The following is an 18581-nucleotide window of genomic DNA, read 5'->3' as shown; positions in this document are numbered from 1 at the left end:
TTTATTTAATTTTTTGGTTTAACATATATTCTTTCATATTTTTACTGTGTTCAATCTATAGCTACCCAATTGTAATAATAATCAAATTAATACAAAAACACAAATTGGCGTTCCAATGTGTAATATTTAGTTAGCATGTGCCCTTTGAGCTTTAATTATTAGTATTTCATATTTTTGTGGCTCCCTTCGTTTTCTCTTCTAACTTCTGAATGGTCATACTGATAAAAGCAAACAACAAAGTGTGATATTTGGTGATATTGTTTTAATATTTTTCCTTCATCCCTTCAATCACTTTTTCCAAAGGCGAGACTAAGGTGCTCTCACTCTACCTTACAGAATGGTGACAGTTTAATATGAAAAAAAGAAAAACTATATACAGTGTGCCATGGTTACCGTGTCAACAAAACAAGAATATTCCCAATGGGATGTTTTTTTTGTGTGTGTTCTTTTCTTTAAACATCTACTCACGTACTTTTTATCCAAGCCCAAACATAAAGGGACAGCAACGAGGAAGCAAAACAGAGGTCAACATTCACACACACTAATTCCAGCATTCTATTCAGTACTTGCCAATCCAGTCAAGTCGTTCACCAAACAAAGCCTAAATATACGCACGCAAACCTCAGCTTGATAATTGACCAAAAAAAAATGTGCTTACTGAATGCAGGAATGAGGCTTGGGAAGATTACTGTCATATTTGCGCATCCCTTCTTGGCAAGACATCCAATGTCTAATTCCTCATATCAACCCTGATTCTGAAAGAAAACAAAAGTATGCATGGCAAGAAATGAGACTGAACGTTATTATTTAAAGCCTCTTTTACACTGCCTGTACAAGCTAGCCTTTTTCCCACCTTTTGTCCATATTTTTGTTTAAACAAAAAACAAAACAAAAACTGTATGTACATGAAAACCACCTGGCAATTATCCACCCGATGAAATAACATCATATGGGAAGTTTCACTGAAAGTACTGTGATGCCTTGAGATACAAATGAATCCATTTGCGACTCCCCCAGTTGAGCTTTTCTGTCAAACTAAACATAAAACAAGAAGAATTGCACTTTGTGTATTTAAAACAACTACCCAGAGTAACTTTTTAGTCTGCTAGCTTAATGCTAACACACAAAAAAAAAAAAAACGTGATATGGTGCCATAACCCCTTTAGCAATGGACTGGACATTAACAATGCAGACAGACAATATATCAATACACATATATTCTTTATCCTTCACATAGAATGGCTAATATTAGTGCAGTACTGACAAGCTGAGAGACACCTCAATGAACAGTATAAGTATCTATTTGTTTTCGATTGCTCCAAAGTGGCCAGAGTAATGAACGGATTCATGGCATTGACTGTTGTTGATGACAAAAGTGCAAAGTCAAAGGTCAAAGGTGGATAAATGCCAAGTTTTCTCCACTGCAGTCATTTTTCAGGGCCTCAATGTGAAAGGTTTCTGTGTGGACACGACAGTGGAAAAACAAAGTAAGTTGTTGTTGACAGAGTTGAGATAACGCTGGGTGTTATGCTTTGACCTGTTTAGCAGGCTCAGCGAGGAAGTCCCAAGAAGCGCTAACTGAGTAACTTTGTTACTCTGGTGAACACAGTGGTGGAAATAGCCAACTTTTGCGACGTTTTATATAAAAAATCTGATCAGTTTTGCAGCAGTAGATATTGGCTTGTGTTTTTGAGAGTTGCTGCAGTATAGCTGGGTTTCATGCAAAAGGAAGAATGCCGGGGTCACATTTTGCAGGATCTCGATGTAAAAGGGGCTTTCGACTCAATATCAAAAAATGTTGGAATAGGATACCCGAGCTCAGATTGTTTCTCGGGTAAAAAATGTGTCAAGCTGCAAAAAAGAGCCAAAGTAGTACAAGTCAAAATGAGAGTGATATAAACAGGAAGATATCAGCGTTATGTTCTATTGGCTAGCAAAGAGCGGGTTTTAATTTGGATTAAATAGACTTGCGCACAAGTAACACTAAGCTAGATGTTAACGCAGGAGACAATGTGAAATGGGAAGGACGTCTCTCTCGCAGCAGGTGATGTGGAAATGAGAAGAAAGGCACAGGGAGAGAGGAACACAAGGGGCTTCAAGAAGAGCAGCGGCCAGCGCTAAGTCATGGGACGGAGAAAAGCCGAGAAAGCTCCCGTGCGGCATGCTTTTCGGTCGTGACGGGTCGAATAACACCGCCAGCGACTGAAGGTTTGATCGTGGGCCGGGGAAGTGAGGAGGGCGTCTAAGTGAGGCTGGCGTTGGAGCTGCTGGTGCCACTGTTCTTTCTCTGACCGCTCTGAACGGCGCTAGGGACCTGAAGGCCGGTCACCACTGAGAAGCTTCCGTTCCACACCTGGCGAGCAGAGACCCGGTGAGCCCCGGAGGGAGAAATTGGAGGCATTTATTGAGCAAGGTTCTCACCATGAACGCCGGGATGAGCGGCTGCTGGAATTTAGTCCGGAAGGTGTGGATCAGCTGCTTGGTTTTGGCGTTGAAGAAGGACAGCACGCCTGGCAGCCGTGACGACAAAACAAGAACATTTGAAACAATATAGACTCACACGCTGTCCGTGTTCTTCACTCGAGCGAGTGATCGTGAGAGCTAAAGACGATCGCTGCTTGTGTTAGCTTAGCTTTCGTGACGGATTTTTCCTGCAACTTTTACAATTCGTCGACTCCAATGCCTTCCCCTAACCATCATTGGTATTACAAATTAAATGTGAACAAATTGTTTGTTAACATAGCACCAGAACAATGGAGCACAAATGGGAATGGAATAAAAATTCACAACATTTCAAATATGAACACCCACAGGTAATTACGCTTCTCGCACAGACGTCTGCAGCAGCAGGTGACGACTAAATGACAAGTGCTTATTAAGTCTGTGGTGATGAGCTAACACGTGAAGCTGGTGGGTGTATTCTGGGAATGTTTTTCGTCACTTAAGATAAAGTGCCTTGCAAAAGTGACAGATATATTACCATTCGAAAATTCCTTGCCCTACCACATCATTTACGATCATCTTGTCAAAGCTTGAAGAACATAGTGTGCAGAATGATTTTGGTAATTGTCAAAAAAAACAAAAACATTCCTCTCTATATGTCTGGCTGGAGAAGTTCCACGTAAAAATCACCTTCGTCGTAGTTACAGTAAACTCCTATACTGCTCGGGATGGGGCAATCCAGCGTCCGGGCCTTGTTGTTGTGCTTGGCGGTGAGACTCTGCTGGAGCCAGTTGTTCAGATGGATGCACCAGGAAGCGCTGCTCTTCCCCAGCTGGTCGAAGCGACCCAGGCTGCGCAGGGCCACGCCGACGGCGAAGGCCTTACTCTCCTTGTCGAAGCGGACCTCCCAGTACTGTTGGCCAGCATCGATGGCTGTGTCGGCTAGAAAGATGCCAGTGTCAGCGTTAATCATATCAGATCTGTCTGACTTTTATTTTTTTGTGTGTGTGCTTACCCAGCACTGTGTAGGACTCTGCTGTGAAGCGGTCTCTGCTGGGTCGGGATGTCGGGGCTCTTTTTGGTGACATCAGCGCCGACCTGATGACACAGTAGACAAAACTGTGGTTTGGCTCAAAAGCTCTTGTGGTTGCCAATTCCTGATCTACAGCCTCAATTCTACACATTCTATTTTGTTGCTACCTTTTCCAAATCCGGCCAATTTACTGTAGCAGCAATGTGTTTTATTACTCGAGAGCTCCCTCTAGTGTTAAGAAGTGGAACTTCATTTTCAAACACTGGAATAATGTATTACATGCAAATGTTTGATAGCAGGAAATAAAATACATCAAAATAAATTGGAATATGGTAAATATGGCAAATTGGGCGTTTTAAGTGATTATGTACTAGTAACTGGCAACACATGATTGGAAAATCCTAACAACGGTTGAACATTTCCCGTTGGCAAAGACACACCTGGCTGGAGACTGCATGGGCGAGTTGGTTCGCGTCTTCTCTTTGCGAATGTCCTGGATCTTTCCACCGCTGCCATCCCACTCCACATTTAGGTCCTCAATCTTCAAGTTCTGGTGGGCCGAGGCCGAGTCCAGTTTAAAAGTGAACGCTGGGGGAAAAACAAAAAAGGGATCTAGTTCGATAGTCACAGCGTGTGGTTTTTCAGGAGCCCCTCGCGTACTCACCGTGGGTTTCCAATGTAACGGGCTCAGAGAAATCTCCCGCCACAGCTTTGTTACACGCCCTCACCCTGAAGGTCATGAAACGGGTGTCAAAGCGCAGACCTGACAACGACAACACAGCCACAGTTTTGTTTTCTGTGTGTAATCTAGAACAGTTTCTCATTTCCAAGTTGTGAGTTCATGAACCGACCTGTGAGTGTGTGTTCCATCTCCCGTATGCCTTCCACGACCATCCAGGGATAGTCCTCTCTGATGCGTGGCAGACCCTCGTGGTTGGTACGCCGATGCTCCAGGATGTAGTGGTCTATTTTGTTGTCGGGCTCGACTAAAGTCCAGACGACAGTCACTGTGTTGTCGCACACCTGGCACTCCGACAGCTGTATCTCCGGCGTGGCCGGAACTGCGACAAAACAAAATGGCGGCGGGGCTCAGTCCCTGGGCTTTATTGAATTGCTAATCGACAAAAACATGACACTGCAGACCTGGAAGAAATTTGAGGCCTTGTAGCAGGGCTTTCTCCTGGCTGAAGTCCACCATCAAGTGGCTCATGTTGTCGCTAGCCTTGGCCTTCAGGGAGAGGCGGAAGGCCGGAGCCATGGTCACGCTGCCGACAAGAGAGGAGAGTCAAAACGACAGGACGACACATGGATGCTAGCCAGGACTACCACTGAGCGCGTCCCCTTGACGGGCGCTGGGAGGCGGAGCTAGAAGTGGGAGCATTCATCCAGGGAGGAGGGGTGGTACGAGGTGGTACAACACCACAACAAAAATGAATGGAAAGTTACCAAAGTGCTTATTGTCTAAGAAAATGGTGGCTACACGTTGGAACGCATGCACGCTATCAAACAAAATGGCTGGTTACATAAAAGCTAAAAGAACAAAATGGAAGCAATGGATGGCTGAGTACAATACCTATCCTTAATGTCTTTGGCCGCCTGGTGGGGAAGAGGAGGAGAGAGGGGATACGAAGCGAAGAGACAACTGAGTTTGGTGCACATGATTCTTGAGTGTCACATTTAATACAAAACATGTCGCCGGCAACTTGGTGACGTCACAGAGAGGACAGGTTTTGTTTATTTGATGTCAATTCACTGCAGGCTAACTGCTGCACAACTTACCTGCGTGAAACCATCCGTGCTGGACGAGCAAAGCGTTTGATTGGCCAGCTCCAGCAGCTCCTCTGAACTCTCCAGCGCTTTGGAGCAGGCGCTTAGCTGATTCTTAGTGACGACACACAGACAAGGATAAAGTTAGATATGTATGGGGTATTTATGGAGTTCACAAAGTTATGACTGGTGAGTGTCCAAACTTACCTGCAGCTCGTATGTGCGGCTGGCTCGTTCCTGTTTAATGCGTGTCAACATATTCTCCTTCATCTCATCCAGAACCGAGTGGAGGGAGTTGAACTCGGACTCCAGGTCCTCCTGCACTCGGTTGGAATTGTCCTGGTGCAGGAAGAGAAATGAAGGGTTGACTTTTAGTGGTCAGTCATCCATCACTCGTGTGTTCTTACCTCCAAGTTGTCCAGGCTCTGTTTGAGAGTGCAGACGAAATTTGAGATCTCATCATTCTTGGTGGCCAGCGTGTGGGTGATTTTACGGAGAGACTCCTGCAAAAAAAAAAAGGTTGCACAGCAATTTTACTTTAAATACATTTATTATTAGTCATTGAATGTTAAAACATGAACGTAAAACCTTTGACTTGACTTTAGAGACTACATCTAGGACTAAAATAATCGTCTTTAATGTATTCGCGTGCCCGACTGATGCATTTAGGTGAGTCACGTTGCCTTGGAGGCTCCTTCGGACACGTGATGGATTATCTTTGTCTTGATTGGCTGACGCCACCTGACCTGAGCGCCGATGAGGCCACTTCACGGCCGGAAGGATGCGCATTCATAATTTAATTATGCTGAACAGCCATTGAAGTGGAGCAACCGCATTCAACGACACACCGAAGAATAAAACAAAACAATAACAATAAACATCAAGTGTCTCTTTTAATCTCGCATCTGAATAGCGGGATGATGAGCACTGTTAAAGATTGCGTCCATGTTGGGAGGGGCCATCCGTTCGTGACCTACAACGCCAATGTAATCATATAACAAACGCCAGTGGAAGAAAAACTTTTAAGCAGAATGATTGTCATTCATTTAAGGTTATGGCCAACGAGAAAGTCCGACTTTTCCCCCTTTTTTCCTTTCCTACGCCCTCAAACGTCCTCCCCAGTCGAAAACACCTGTTCGGGCTCAGGCTCACCTTTTGGTCTCCCATCTCGGCGTACCGGGACAACAGCCCTCGTCGAGCCGCAAATCAGTGCCACCGGTTTCGTCTCTGGTCCGGCTCGCTTTCCGGGAATTAGCACGGCGGAGGTGGTACTGATGCTGCCGGGGTGCGACGCATCTTTCAGACCGACACCGAGCGAGTAGAAACGCCTTTGGGCCGCGAAGCGTAATGCGCATGCGTCAGGGGTGGATTGTGGGTAGTTTTTCTGCGGCGAGGGTGATGCTACCTTCAGGGACCTTACGGAGAGAAAAATTAATCAGTAGGGTGGGTAGGGTATTTAAATATTGCATTAAAGTTCTGTTTAAAATTAAAAACAGCCTCTACCGGACTTGTTAATTACGTATAATTTGCTCAAGTATTTAGTGAATAATTACCAAACATAGCATGTTAATGTAAATACTAAAGACTATGAAAATTACATTTTTAGGCTCGATTAAATGTCAGAATTGTTTCATGCACATTCCAGAGCCATTGCAAAGTTACATTGCGGAAACATGACATTGGAAGAAAATATTGCATCACAGGCAATTCTCATTTAAATTATTTTATTTTTCATACAAACAAGTTGACATTATTTCAGCGGGAAGGGACAAATGTGGTGAATGGTCGATTCAGCTTTGCCTAGCCGGTTCTTGCAAGCACAAGCTTCTGGACTTTGGTGGAACAAGGGCTTGCACATAAACTGTGACAGACCAGTTGGGTGGGGAGCTGGATTCTGAGAAGGGAACAAAAAATAAGTGCTTCACATATGCAAAATACTTCATAAGTCTTGTCTACTTAAATAGTGCTGTTGTAGACTTACTTTGGGTGGATATAATTCACACTCAAGTTCTCCCACTTGACTGTACAAGGTGTAATAAGAGGTTCGGCAAAAGGCATGTTGCTTTAAAGGGGAAAAAAAGTTTTGTTAATAACAAATCAAACCACTTTTACTATCCATTAGCATGAACGCTAACTCACAGCTACGTCAGCACAACGAGGTGTGCAGGCAACAAATGTATTTCTGGCCCCTCTAGGACATGTGGTCTCCACCAAGGCAAACTTCAGAGAAATGATCGGTCCAATTGTTGCGGTGGTCTGCGACAGGAAGGACCAGGTGGAATTGAAAAGGACAGTCGGCATGTTATGCAGCAAGCGGCAAAGAAAACAATCATCACCTCCATCGTGACATGGTCCACTTCCATCAGGGTGAAGTAATTTGTGTGTTTCTGCTCTCGGTTGAACTTCACCACAGCATCGTTTACCGCTTTCACGGCTGTTGGATCATCAAGCGGCAACGATTTGGGGCACTCAGGACAAATGGTTACGATTTCCTCATTGGTAAGCTCTGTAAGACAATTGGCATGTGGTCAATTAAATCAGAAAAAAACTGGGGGCAGTAGTTCAAACTCTTGTTTCATTTCACAAACTTAGTTTCAGAACAGATCAAGTTAGTGAAGGGAGATTCTGGATTTGGTTTCAGATGCATGGTTAGAGAAATAGAATGAGACTTGTATATTGTGACCTGGTCTGGTAGTACATTCGTGGCTGATGACTTTGGCCACACCCCACATGACCCAAAATTCAATGCTGCAGGTGGCCACAGCACCCTAAACGTAAAAAAGTTAGCATTTAATCAACATAAAAAAAGGCTGTAATTTCTTTTGTTTCCAGACCAAATAAATATCTACCCGTTCCTCCAGTCGCCAAATCTCACACTGGTTGTCAGGTTTAGGGTTGGTGAAGTGACATTTGGTCTGCGCCAACTTCACATTGACATCAATGTGACAACCTCCTGAAACCTGAATGGAGAGAAGCAAGAGTTAGATTTCCCAAACTTTGACCCAGTCACAAGTTTGGTAGCTCCAGTCAAACATTTTGTTGTGCTATCCCAACCTGCTGATAGTTGCTGCTCTTGACCTCCTGCAACTTGAACCTAAACCCATGATTCTGCTTCCCATTGATGTGTTGGACACCACGCCTTGCTGCCTCTGTCACAGTATCATTGCCACAGGTGATCCCTGGCAAAGCTGGCACTGCTGCAAGGAGACAAGGAAGACCTCCAGTGTACCATAGCAGAACCACAAGTAGATGAGCCCCCATGAAGACTAGAAAGTGGCAGTTCAGAAGAGATGATGGTGGTGGTGGTGGTGGTCACGCACAGACTTTAAATAGGCTGAGGAGCCCAGACGACCAATCACAGAGGAGGATGAAAGCTTGACACCTGGGTATAATGATTGGTTGATTCCATCGGTCACATGGTTTTGCCTCAATCACATCAACTGAGCGTTTACGAGCCAGAACCACATGACCGCTTGTAAGCACGCCCACCATTAATTAGATTCAGATGTCAGGCCTTTTGTGATTGGTCGTCGGAGCTCCTCAGCCTGGTTAAAGTCTGTGCAGGTTCTGTACTGATCTGACAGGTTCTTGCTCAGGTTTTTCATTGGCATCATGGTGCTGCATTTATTTATAGTTTTGCTGTGGTGTTCTGGACATCTTCATGGATTCCTCGCAGCGGCAACTTCAGTCACCTGCGGCAACGAGAGCGTGGCGGCTGTAGTGGCTCTCGGTGTCCAACGAATCAATTCGAGGCAAATGCATGGCTTCAAGTTCAGGCTTCAGGAAATCCAGGCCAGCAAATATCAAGAGGTAAGACTAGTTGATTGGATTCTTGGAATTTGTGGAAAAATATGAATGCTACAAAGGTGCTGTCATAGCATTTTGGTTTTCTTTAATTGCAATGTGTATTGTTCCTCTATTCAGGTTTCAGGAGGTTGCTACATTGATGTCAATGTGAAGCTGGTGCAGACCATTTGTCACTTCACCAACCCCAAACCTGTTGAGAACTGCGAGCTTTGGGAAAAGTGGGATATGGTAAATATTCATTTTGATGGAAAAGATGATAGCTACTTTATGTAGCTGACTTACTAAGTGTGATTGTGTTTTTTTTTTTTATTTTCAAAGGGAGCAGTGGCCACCTGCAGCATTAAATTTTGGCTCCTATGGAGTGTGGCCAGAGTCGTTAAATACAAATGCACCACCAAACTAGGTGACTACTAAACTCATTTGTCCAGAATTTGCAAACTTAAATTTTTTTTGCATACTGTCATCATTTACAGAGCTTACCAATGAAGACTTGCTCAATAATTGTCCCGACTGCGCTGAATTGCGGCCTCTGGATGACCCAATTGCACTACAGGCAGTTAGTGAAGCTGTGATCAAGTTCAACCAAGAGAACCGATACCAGAATGACTTTATGCTAATGGAAGTGGATCATGTCACATCAGCGGTGAGAAGAAGTATTTTCTGCTTTCTATGTTGCATGCCGGATGTCCTTCATGCCATTTTTGTCCTTGTTGCAGTATATCCTGGGATTTGGGACCAAAACCTTTGTCCAGTTTGCACTGGTTGAGACCAATTGTCCTAGGGGGGCCCAGAGTTTTGCTCCGTGCACACCTCGTTGTCCTGATGTGGCTGTGAGTTGGTATTGCTGTTAAAGATCAACTTCAAAGTGCAAATATGTATTTTTGTGCCTCTCACCTGCAGACTCATGCCTTTTGCAAAGTCACCTATAATGTCCGCCAACGAGAACTGGAAGAACTTGAGTGTGAAGTGTATCTACCCAAAGTAAGCTCTCAACCAAAGTGCCACATCAATTTGTACAAGCAGAGAACCTCAATGTTCTTCTCCACAGAAGCCTACTCTCCCTCAATCTGGCATGCCAAAGCCTGTGAGCAAACTGTTCCACAATACTCCAGAGGCTTGGATTTGCAAGGAGCGGCTGAAGAATCCTGAACCGTCCATCCACCACATTTGTCCCTTCCCACTAGCTCTGTCTAAGCTTGTGTAATAAAGAGAAATATCTTACCTTGATTGTCTGTGTTCTGAATTTAAGTTGCAGCTATCATCCTTGACCGTATGCTAACTCAATTGTGTTTAGTTACTAAATCTAATCATTTTAGTGACATAAGTTCAATGATTCTGTTATTGAAACTGCATTTAGCTAGCTCCGATAATTTTCATAAATTTTGATTATCAAGTTGTTGTTTTTTTTGTTTGTCAGAAGTGTCCTTGGCACATTTAACCCATGAAACATACCCTTCTATCTAGTAAAATGTCAATGTAGTTAAATTGATAACAGGCCTTTAATTTGGTTTTGTTTGACATCTGGGGCAGTATGTGTGTGGGGATAATTTTGTGGAATAAAAGCAAGTAATCAGTCTAAGACTTGGTGAGATCGTGTAGTACAATGGACATCTTTCACTCTGATTTCCTTGACAACTTACCCTTAACTAAACATTTTCCACATTCACAAAACAGTCAAGTTTATTTGTATAGCCCTAAATCACAAGCAGTCTCAAAGGGCTTCACATAGACAATCAATTGACAATTATTCTCAAAGCATCCCCTGATCTTGGGCTCCCAAAAGGGCAAGGAAAAACTCAAAAACCCCTACCAGGGGAAAAATGAGAAACCTTGAGAAGGGACCACAGATGGAAGGATCCTCCTTTCAGGATCACCAGGCTGCAATGGATGCAAAGAGGGCACATAAAATACATAATATGGAAATCAAAAAGTGGATGTCCAGGCCAAAGCGAAGAGCTGTCGGAGGTGCCTTCGATTGTCCTGGCAGTGTCCTCTAGGAGGGTATTCCGCTGCAGTTCCCTCATCCTGAATTGGTCCACGAGAATCTAGATAGCCGTCGTCAGCTCGGGTGTCACCTAACCACCTCCCTAGCCGGGGAGGGGTGGGGGGAGTGGGGACAGTCATTTACAAACACTGAAAAAACATCCAAAACTTTACAATGGGCTGCAACACTAACAATGTGCAGGTAAGAGGGAAGTTACAACCTCCAAAAATGCAAAAATGTCCATGAACACAATTTAATAAACTTGTGGCTTAACAATACTTGAAACTACAACTACACCTTAACAATATCCATTATCCAGATGTTTCCAAGAATGGAATTAAATTCACTTGCAAAAAAGTTTTTGGAACTTCTAATTTTGATTTATTGTGTTTTAAATACAAAAAAAAAAAATCAGAAACTTTTTTTTTTTTGGCTGTAAACGAGCCACAATCACATGACCGCTTGTTAACACGCCCACCACTAATTAAACTCAGTTGTCAGGTCTTTTTGGATTGGTCGTCGGAGCTCCTCAACCTGGTTAAAGGCTGTGCAGGTCAGGACCTGATTGTCATTCACCCTTCTCAGGTTTTTTCAGCGGTGTCATGGTGCTGCACTTATTTGTAGTTTTGCTGTGGTGTTCTGGAGCTCTTCATGGAGTCCTCGCAGCGGCAACGTCAGTCACCTGCAGTAAGCAGAGTTTGGCGGCGGCAGCGACTCTCGGTGTCCAACGAATCGATTTGGGGCAAATGCATGGCTTCAAGTTCAGGCTTCAGGAGATCCAGGGCAGCGAATATCAACAGGTAAGACTAGTTGATTGGATTCTTGGAATTTGTGGAAAAATATGAGTGTTACAAAGATGCTGTCGTAGCTTTTTTTTTTTTTTTCTTTAATTTCCATGTGTATATTGTTCCTCTGTCCAGGTTTCAGGAGGTTGCTACATTAATGTCAATGTGAAGCTGGTGGAGACCAAATGTCACTTCACCAACCCCAAACCTGTTGAGAAATGCGAGCTTCGGGGCTATCTCGAACAGGTAAATATTCATTTTGGTGGGGAAAAAAACAGTAGCTGCTGATGAAGATGACTTACTAAGTGTGATTTTTATTTTTCGTTAAAGGGAGCAGTGGCTACCTGCAGCATTGAATTTTGGGTCATGTGGGGTGTGGCCAAAGTCATCAAATACGAATGCATCACCAGACCAGGTAACAAACTTTTTTTTTTCTGAGTTTGAAATAAAATTCTCATCCTGTCAACATTTATAGAGCCTACCAATGAGGAGTTGTCAACAATTTGTCCCGATTGCCCTCACTTGCTGCCTCTGGATCACCCAACTGCTCTAAAGGCAGTTAATGACGCTGTGCTGAAGTTCAACAGAGACAACCGACACCAGAATTACTTCACCCTGCTGGAAGTGGCACATGTCACATCAGCGGTGAGAAATGCTTTTAAAGATTGACTTTCTTCTTCCTACGTTGCATGTCCTTCACGCTACTTTTTGACCTTGTTGCAGAATGTACACAATATTGGCTATATTACCTCGCTGGAGTTTGCTCTGGTGGAGACCATGTGTCCTAGGTTGGCCCAAACATTTGCTCCCTGCACACCTCGCTGTCCTGCTATAGCTGTGAGTTGGTATTTACGCTAATTGCTGTTTAAGATTAACTTTAAAAAAAAAAAAAAAAAAGCACATATGTGATTTTTGTCACCTGCAGATTCATGCCTTTTGCAAAGCGGATTATTACAACAGCCAAGAACAACTGGGAGAACTTCAGTGTGAACTTTATCGACCAAAAGTAAGCTAACAACCAAAGCGCTACATCAACTTGTAGAAGCAGAACACCTCATTGTTCTTCTCAACAGAATCCCACCCCCCACCCGACTGGTGTGCCAGAACCTGTGTGCAGGCCGTTGTTCCACCATAGTCCAGAAGCTTGGATTTGCAAGGACCGGCTGAAGAATCCTGAACCGTCCCTCCACCACATTTGTCCCTTCCCGCTAGTGCTACATTAACTTGAGTGTAATAAAAAGTACCTTACCTTGAATGTCATCATTTAGCTTTTCTTCCTTGACAGTACGCTGTTACTGAATCTGTTCAATAATTTTTGGGGACATAATCGCAATGATTTCTTTGTGAAATGGCAACTTGGGATGCAAAATGTCTCAAATATTGATGTGCCTTATACCAATTAGCAATATAGTCTTAAATTTAGAATGGCTAGTCTTATTTGGTACACTGTGTACCAATGCCAGCTTTCAAGTTAAGTCAAAATTCACAGCTGTCTGTTTTGAAACATGTATGCTTGCATCTGTAAAAGTTTTGTATGCCACACTGCTGTAACCTCAAAGTCTCTGAAACTAGTGAGAGAGAGAGGGGGGGGGGGGGACTAAACACCCACTCCACAATTCTGCATAACTCTTTTGGGTAGTTTGTACCTGCAGACAGGATGAGAAGAAAATGAAAATGTCTCTGAAGCCACCAGCATTGGTGCTACTCACTGGTAAGTAAAAAAACAGCCAAGATTAACAAAAATTAGCATTGGAAAATATTGTAGAAAATTTAAAGAGCATGTGATAGAATTGTGGTTAGCACATCTGCCACATAGTTCTGAGGTTTGAGGTTCTTTACGCTTGTTAGGATGCTCTTTCTGTAAATATCTCCCGGTTTTGACAAACTCAAAACTCAAACTGTTCAATATGAAAAATCACATCTTTCCTGTTGAATAGCTAGTTTGACTTTTATATCGTCAACACAGGATATGAAGTGTACTTCCATCTCAACTCTTATTTAAAATCTAAACCTAATGAAAAGTAAAGGAACAAAGCATAGAAAACTCGTATAAAAACTAAAAAACCCTAAAAAAAAAAAAAAAATAGCTGAATTTGAAAGAATCAAGTCAAACGAAAAGATATCACTGGTCCACTGTTTGAACTTCTAAAAATGTTCTGCAAAATGAAACTTTTTTTTCTTTATCATTGCAGTTTGTGTTGCAGCAGCGGCCAATTGTTCTGCTTTTTTAAATGAAACTCGAGGAAGAGTGGACGTTCTCGTTGGTTCTTCGCTGACTTTGTGCTACCGACTAAAGAGAGGGGCATCAGAAAGATTCCGGATTTGCTGGTATTTTAATCAAGCTGGGTCTTTGTTGGACCAAGCTAAGGAACTCTCTTGCTCAGAGTCCAAAAAAAGTGGGGACAAAAACATGGTGCTCAGCCATACTTTATCCAACATCAGTGAGCGACACAGCGGATGGTATTTTTGTCGCATCCATGTGGATATTCCAAATTTGATCATTATGAACAGTACTGGGACGGAAGTGTATGTTGGTAAGTATTTCCCGCTTCTTTTGTTTGTCTATGTGTGGAAGAGGATTCGGGCCAGTGAAGAAAAAAAAGAGGGGGTGACAGGATTCTGACATTTTTTTTCCACTTAAAGTGAGTTTCACTTTAAAGTTTAAAGTCAGAATTCTGAGAATAAAGTCAGAATTTTAATTTTAAAGTGGGAATTCCCACTTTCTGACTTTCAAGTCAGAATTCTGACTTTATTCTCAGAATTCCCACTTTAAAGTCAGAAAGCGGGAATTCTCACTTTAAATTCACTAAGTCACTGACTTTAAAGTGACAATTCTGACTTTATTCTCAGAATTCTGACTTTAAAGTGAATTCTGAGAAAAAAAAGTCAGAATCCTGTCACCCCCCCTTTTTTTTTTTCTTCACTTCAACTTTTTGTTGAGCCACGTATTTGACATGAGAAAAATCTCACGTCATAACACAAAACTAATCCATCACGCATTGATGTGAGCACAAAGTACTTCAGAAGAGCAATGTATTTCTTGCAGAGGGTGTTTCTGTGCCTTCCGCAGATGTTTCCCTGCTCAATAAATGGTGGTTGTGGATTACCGTTGGAGTACTTGGCCTCATTATAGTGGCCCTGTTGATTCTCTGTGTGGACCAGATCCGACGACGTCAACGACATAAAGGTAACCTCATCATTTCGAGTGCCGTGTCCTTTGGAGCCTTTAAAGTTAAATAAATAAAAATAAATAAAACTTCTCGGACAGAAGGAGTGACACGACGCCATTTTGGCTATACCCAAATATCAGAAAAACGGGAATAGTGATAAGCACTTTGAAATTTGTACTTAGAGAAATAATCTCTGACTTGACTCTTTAGGTTCTTCTATAGTAGCTTCTCCTAAATCTTGACAAAACACAAGATGAGTGAGATTGTGGCAGTTGTGGTTGAACATTATAGACAGAAATGTGTATCGGACACAAGAAGAGTGGTATGTTCTCTCCCGTGTGACCTCGATAACTCATCTAAGAACTTTGAGAAGGGGACCACACGAGGTGTTTGTTTCCTTTCCACAACACGCTGCTGCAACCACACGGCTTGCTTCTGAGACACAAATGTCAGTAGAAACAGTTCTGAGGATGAAGATCAGATCTACAGCACAATTTTAAAAAAATCAACCTCTTTGTTGAAGGAAACAGACTTTTGGTAAAGTCAAGCAAGATGGCTTTTTTTTTTTTTTATTAAATATGCTTAAAAGTGTCTTAACACATTGAAGCTATGATTCCACTGGCGAGCTCATGACTGCTTTTGTCGTTCATATTTTTTTTAGAAGCACATGCAATCTACGTGAACACACATCACTCCCCGCAACCTTCTGCTCTTGTGGACCAGCTCAGGGTGGCCCCCAGCAGCCAGATGGCTCGCACGCCAAGTCCTGCCAGGGACAAGGACCGCAGCAGAAAACAGAGGCCCAAATAGAACCCACAAATGCCATGTTTCTTTCCAATATGTTATTTATACTGAATACAAAATTGTGACTCCAATGTGATCATGTATTTTTATTCTTAGTTGACCTCCCCTCTCCTATTTCCGTGTCCTTTACACACGGAATGTTACCTTTGTTACATGTTGTTGATTTCCATGTTGTTTAAAGTTTTTTTTTTTTTAGCAAAAATTCATAATCTTGCACACACATTGAATATATTGCTCGTGTAACATGCGTACATATAAAAAAAAAATAGATTGTACTGAAAATAAAGCTCAAATTACACCAGAGGCCACTTTGTGAAATAAAAGTCTGCAGGAGCTGTACAAAAAAAAATGTAAAGCACATTTGGAATTAGCAAAAGTCAATGCATAGACGGCAAAACAAGTTCAATCGCAGCCAAGGTGTCATGCAGCATTGTTCACGAAATTAGTACAAGTGAAAATCCATCACATGCAAAATACATGGCTCATTTTCAGAAAGCAAATGTCACTATCAGTAGATGACACACAAAAGTTACAACAAAATAGATGTTCTTTTTTTTTTTCTTCATAGGGGTTTACAGTAGTGTATTACAAAAATACAAAAGAAAATACTGTCATTCATCTAAAATTTATGAGGTGGATTTGAAATACAAAGTTTTGACCTCTACTGGTGAGAGGAGTGTTTCCGGGCTATTACCAGTTGCGGTTGTCCACATAACTGGGCACTGATGCGGGGTACTCGGGCAAGCTGGGACCTTGAGCATTCTGGTCAACGGTGCTGAAACCGCCTCTCGTTGCCGCGCTCTTCCAAGTGCCATCACCCCATTCTTCTCGAGCACGCGTCACGCTACCCCCACTGCCACGGTACAGTTTGTGTACCTGTCCAAGAAGAAGGGTGAAAGGTCGTTTTGTGTTTGTATGTGCCCGAGTTGGTTAGTAACGTGTGAAATCTTGATTTTGAAAAAGGTTCCAAGTCAATCAAGTCCCATGCGTGCGACCTCTCACCTTAATGAGCACCAGGGCCATTAAGACGGTCACCAGTGTGAAGAGAAGCGTGGTGAGAAGCATCACTGAGCCTGCGGCTATGTTGTAATGAAAAACTGTGATGGTGATAAACCATCCACTATGTTGTGTCAGGTGATGAGAAGGATTAGTATAGTTAGTACATCAAACTCGATGCCCGATATATCCATAAGAATGCGTTTGACCTCGTTCCAACTCACCAAACACCCCAGTTAAGGAGACCCAAACATTGAATGACAGCTATCACCAGCTGAAGGAAGAAGATGAAGAAGAAGGCCATGAAGTTGAAGGAGCTATCCGCTCTGTTGCCATCATTAAAGAGACAGAAAACAAACATGAGATGCTTTAGATTTGTTTTTGTTTTTGGAATGAATTGTAGGAACCAGAAAAAGTCTTCTTGTTCTGCTGCTGTCATTTCCAAGTCTAAAAGACAACAGATGGTAACGGACCTGAGAGCTTTATAGATGGGTCTAAACCAGCAAGCATAACTGGCAGGACTGAAGAGAATGAGCCAGAGTAGTGAGAGGCCAAAGTTAGAACCGGAACCCCCAGCAGCCCACAAGGCGATGCATCCGATCACGTTCAAGCACAGCGTCACCGAATAAACTGCAGCGGATGACAGCATTTGATTTGACCGAGAACAGGAAATAAACTTTCATAAAACAACATTACTCACTCATCCAAAGTATGAAGATTCGGCGTACGAGCTGCTGATGTTGGGCGGGAATTTCCTCCGTGATATTTTGATAAAAACATGGCTTCACTTTTAGGAATTTAGGCAAGGGAGGAAAATTGTTTGCTTGTTCTGCAAGAGAAAGCATTTTAAAGTTGTCATCCAATCATATTACATAATTGCCTCTAATTCAATGACCATTTTAATGGCTGGTTTTGAACCATTCGGGCAAGCTTTTACCCTTGGTCTTCAAGTTTGACATTTTGTCTCATAGATACTGACAAAAAGGATTTCAAGTCACAAACCTGTCATGTTCTCCAAATGTCCACCTATAAAGATAAAGTGGAAATAGAGGTAAGGTTCATGTACTGTAATCATTATCCATATGACAGGCTTAAAACTTTGACCCGGTTTGCATATGTTGTTTAGATCTCAAAATGTTAAAGTCGAGTGTGCATGAATGATTCAGAAAGCTTTTTGTTTTTGTTTTTGGTTCATGAACGTTTGCAGGAGAGCCTTTACCTTCTCACGTCAACGTCTGTGGGGTGATCGGCATCGCATATGGGGGGGGATCCGGGACCCACCCGTTAAACTCACGACTGCGGCTGCGCGACAGAGACACGTTTGTAGTTCTGAATCAGTCAAATTCAATGTACTTAACGGCCAATAAATTAAAATAAAACTACAGTTCCCACGGTGGACGTGTGACTAGAAAACGAGAATCGCATGACTCACAACTCCAATGCCGAGTCGCGTTTAAAACAAAAGCACTTCTATTTTCACAGTGTCTTCCAAACAGTAAAAGAATGTCATTTCCCTTGCTTATCTCCCGATTTTATAGTTGAGTAAATAATTGACATTTTATGCAATGTGCTCGCTTTCTTCTTTCTGTTTTGTCCTGTTTCAGTATTCTCTCAGCTCTTTGTCGCCACAAAGAGTGGAAAGTTTAAAAGATACTTGCAAAATAAGTGGCACCATTATGAGATCTTTCTGCAGACTGTCATTTAATTCAGACATCTCTAAATTCCTATTTCTGAGTTATCATGAATGCAGCTTACTCAACTTGGTAGCCAATCGGAACGCGCAATGCAAGAGT

The 18581-nt window shown here is 42.6% G+C and overlaps 6 protein-coding genes across 9 annotated transcripts; 3 read left to right on the top strand and 3 right to left on the bottom strand.

Moving 5' to 3' along the window:
• Positions 1 to 255: 255 nt before the first annotated feature.
• On the bottom strand, positions 256 to 6573 carry fsd1 (fibronectin type III and SPRY domain containing 1). The gene is made up of 13 exons (XM_085929013.1): positions 6395 to 6573; positions 5650 to 5745; positions 5450 to 5581; positions 5255 to 5356; positions 5049 to 5071; positions 4619 to 4740; positions 4327 to 4536; positions 4140 to 4238; positions 3916 to 4063; positions 3458 to 3540; positions 3133 to 3384; positions 2422 to 2510; positions 256 to 2353 (listed from the first exon to the last, which is right to left on the bottom strand). Exons 1-13 carry the CDS (start codon positions 6407 to 6409, stop codon positions 2243 to 2245), a joined length of 1482 nt encoding a protein of 493 aa, XP_085785139.1. The 5' UTR covers positions 6410 to 6573; the 3' UTR covers positions 256 to 2242.
• Positions 6574 to 6949: 376 nt separating this feature from the next.
• Positions 6950 to 8543, bottom strand: LOC147047194 (alpha-2-HS-glycoprotein-like). The gene is made up of 7 exons (XM_085928824.1): positions 8297 to 8543; positions 8092 to 8202; positions 7926 to 8010; positions 7579 to 7748; positions 7382 to 7498; positions 7224 to 7304; positions 6950 to 7136 (listed from the first exon to the last, which is right to left on the bottom strand). The coding sequence occupies exons 1-7, from the start codon at positions 8501 to 8503 to the stop codon at positions 6993 to 6995; spliced, it is 915 nt and encodes a 304-aa protein (XP_085784950.1). The 5' UTR covers positions 8504 to 8543; the 3' UTR covers positions 6950 to 6992.
• Positions 8544 to 8812: 269 nt separating this feature from the next.
• Positions 8813 to 10276, top strand: LOC147047193 (alpha-2-HS-glycoprotein-like). Its single transcript, XM_085928891.1, has 7 exons — positions 8813 to 9052; positions 9167 to 9277; positions 9368 to 9452; positions 9523 to 9692; positions 9766 to 9879; positions 9950 to 10030; positions 10098 to 10276. Exons 1-7 carry the CDS (start codon positions 8855 to 8857, stop codon positions 10251 to 10253), a joined length of 915 nt encoding a protein of 304 aa, XP_085785017.1. The 5' UTR covers positions 8813 to 8854; the 3' UTR covers positions 10254 to 10276.
• Positions 10277 to 11590: 1314 nt separating this feature from the next.
• Positions 11591 to 13078, top strand: LOC147047192 (alpha-2-HS-glycoprotein-like). Its single transcript, XM_085928850.1, has 7 exons — positions 11591 to 11833; positions 11954 to 12064; positions 12149 to 12233; positions 12294 to 12463; positions 12542 to 12655; positions 12744 to 12824; positions 12892 to 13078. The coding sequence occupies exons 1-7, from the start codon at positions 11636 to 11638 to the stop codon at positions 13039 to 13041; spliced, it is 909 nt and encodes a 302-aa protein (XP_085784976.1). The 5' UTR covers positions 11591 to 11635; the 3' UTR covers positions 13042 to 13078.
• Positions 13079 to 13420: 342 nt separating this feature from the next.
• Positions 13421 to 15888, top strand: LOC147047191 (uncharacterized). 2 transcript variants are annotated; one of them, XM_085927921.1, is made up of 4 exons: positions 13421 to 13529; positions 14011 to 14352; positions 14889 to 15005; positions 15650 to 15888. In XM_085927921.1, exons 1-4 carry the CDS (start codon positions 13487 to 13489, stop codon positions 15796 to 15798), a joined length of 651 nt encoding a protein of 216 aa, XP_085784047.1. In that variant the 5' UTR covers positions 13421 to 13486; the 3' UTR covers positions 15799 to 15888. The 2 variants fall into 2 exon arrangements, with proteins under 2 accessions (XP_085784047.1, XP_085784046.1); XM_085927920.1 differs by having other exon boundaries at positions 14865 to 15005.
• On the bottom strand, positions 15582 to 18507 carry scamp4 (secretory carrier membrane protein 4). 3 transcript variants are annotated; one of them, XM_085927918.1, is made up of 8 exons: positions 18221 to 18507; positions 18008 to 18090; positions 17791 to 17814; positions 17489 to 17617; positions 17262 to 17418; positions 17013 to 17114; positions 16795 to 16912; positions 15582 to 16668 (listed from the first exon to the last, which is right to left on the bottom strand). In XM_085927918.1, the coding sequence occupies exons 3-8, from the start codon at positions 17795 to 17797 to the stop codon at positions 16483 to 16485; spliced, it is 699 nt and encodes a 232-aa protein (XP_085784044.1). In that variant the 5' UTR covers positions 17798 to 17814; positions 18008 to 18090; positions 18221 to 18507; the 3' UTR covers positions 15582 to 16482. The 3 variants fall into 3 exon arrangements, with proteins under 3 accessions (XP_085784044.1, XP_085784045.1, XP_085784043.1); XM_085927919.1 differs by having other exon boundaries at positions 18461 to 18488; XM_085927917.1 differs by having other exon boundaries at positions 18008 to 18507.
• Positions 18508 to 18581: the final 74 nt, after the last annotated feature.

Source organism: Syngnathus leptorhynchus, chromosome 13 (assembly GCF_054491065.1).
Source record: "Syngnathus leptorhynchus isolate UIUO chromosome 13, UIUO_Slep, whole genome shotgun sequence".
NCBI classification, from domain to species: Eukaryota; Metazoa; Chordata; class Actinopteri; order Syngnathiformes; family Syngnathidae; genus Syngnathus; species Syngnathus leptorhynchus.
Note: the sequence above shows the minus strand (reverse complement) of the source record. Positions and strands in the feature narration are given on the sequence as shown.

Coding starts and splice junctions, on each gene's coding strand:
- fsd1 (XM_085929013.1), bottom strand. Junction 5,357..5,449: donor GCCGCACATACGAGCTGCAG/GTAAGTTTGGAC, acceptor GTCGTCACTAAG/AATCAGCTAAGCGCCTGCTC. Junction 3,385..3,457: donor AGAGTCCTACACAGTGCTGG/GTAAGCACACAC, acceptor GCATCTTTCTAG/CCGACACAGCCATCGATGCT.
- LOC147047194 (XM_085928824.1), bottom strand. CDS start 8,503: ATGGGGGCTCATCTACTTGTGGTTCTGCTATGGTACACTGGAGGTCTT. Junction 7,499..7,578: donor TGGACCATGTCACGATGGAG/GTGATGATTGTT, acceptor TTCCTGTCGCAG/ACCACCGCAACAATTGGACC. Junction 7,305..7,381: donor CTCGTTGTGCTGACGTAGCT/GTGAGTTAGCGT, acceptor TCCCCTTTAAAG/CAACATGCCTTTTGCCGAAC.
- LOC147047193 (XM_085928891.1), top strand. CDS start 8,855: ATGGTGCTGCATTTATTTATAGTTTTGCTGTGGTGTTCTGGACATCTT. Junction 9,053..9,166: donor AGGCCAGCAAATATCAAGAG/GTAAGACTAGTT, acceptor TCCTCTATTCAG/GTTTCAGGAGGTTGCTACAT. Junction 10,031..10,097: donor GTGAAGTGTATCTACCCAAA/GTAAGCTCTCAA, acceptor TCTTCTCCACAG/AAGCCTACTCTCCCTCAATC.
- LOC147047192 (XM_085928850.1), top strand. CDS start 11,636: ATGGTGCTGCACTTATTTGTAGTTTTGCTGTGGTGTTCTGGAGCTCTT. Junction 11,834..11,953: donor AGGGCAGCGAATATCAACAG/GTAAGACTAGTT, acceptor TCCTCTGTCCAG/GTTTCAGGAGGTTGCTACAT. Junction 12,464..12,541: donor TGGCACATGTCACATCAGCG/GTGAGAAATGCT, acceptor ACCTTGTTGCAG/AATGTACACAATATTGGCTA.
- LOC147047191 (XM_085927920.1), top strand. CDS start 13,487: ATGAAAATGTCTCTGAAGCCACCAGCATTGGTGCTACTCACTG. Junction 13,530..14,010: donor AGCATTGGTGCTACTCACTG/GTAAGTAAAAAA, acceptor TTATCATTGCAG/TTTGTGTTGCAGCAGCGGCC. Junction 14,353..14,864: donor TGGGACGGAAGTGTATGTTG/GTAAGTATTTCC, acceptor TATTTCTTGCAG/AGGGTGTTTCTGTGCCTTCC.
- scamp4 (XM_085927917.1), bottom strand. Junction 17,419..17,488: donor AATCTTCATACTTTGGATGA/GTGAGTAATGTT, acceptor CATCCGCTGCAG/TTTATTCGGTGACGCTGTGC. Junction 16,913..17,012: donor CTCCTTAACTGGGGTGTTTG/GTGAGTTGGAAC, acceptor GACACAACATAG/TGGATGGTTTATCACCATCA.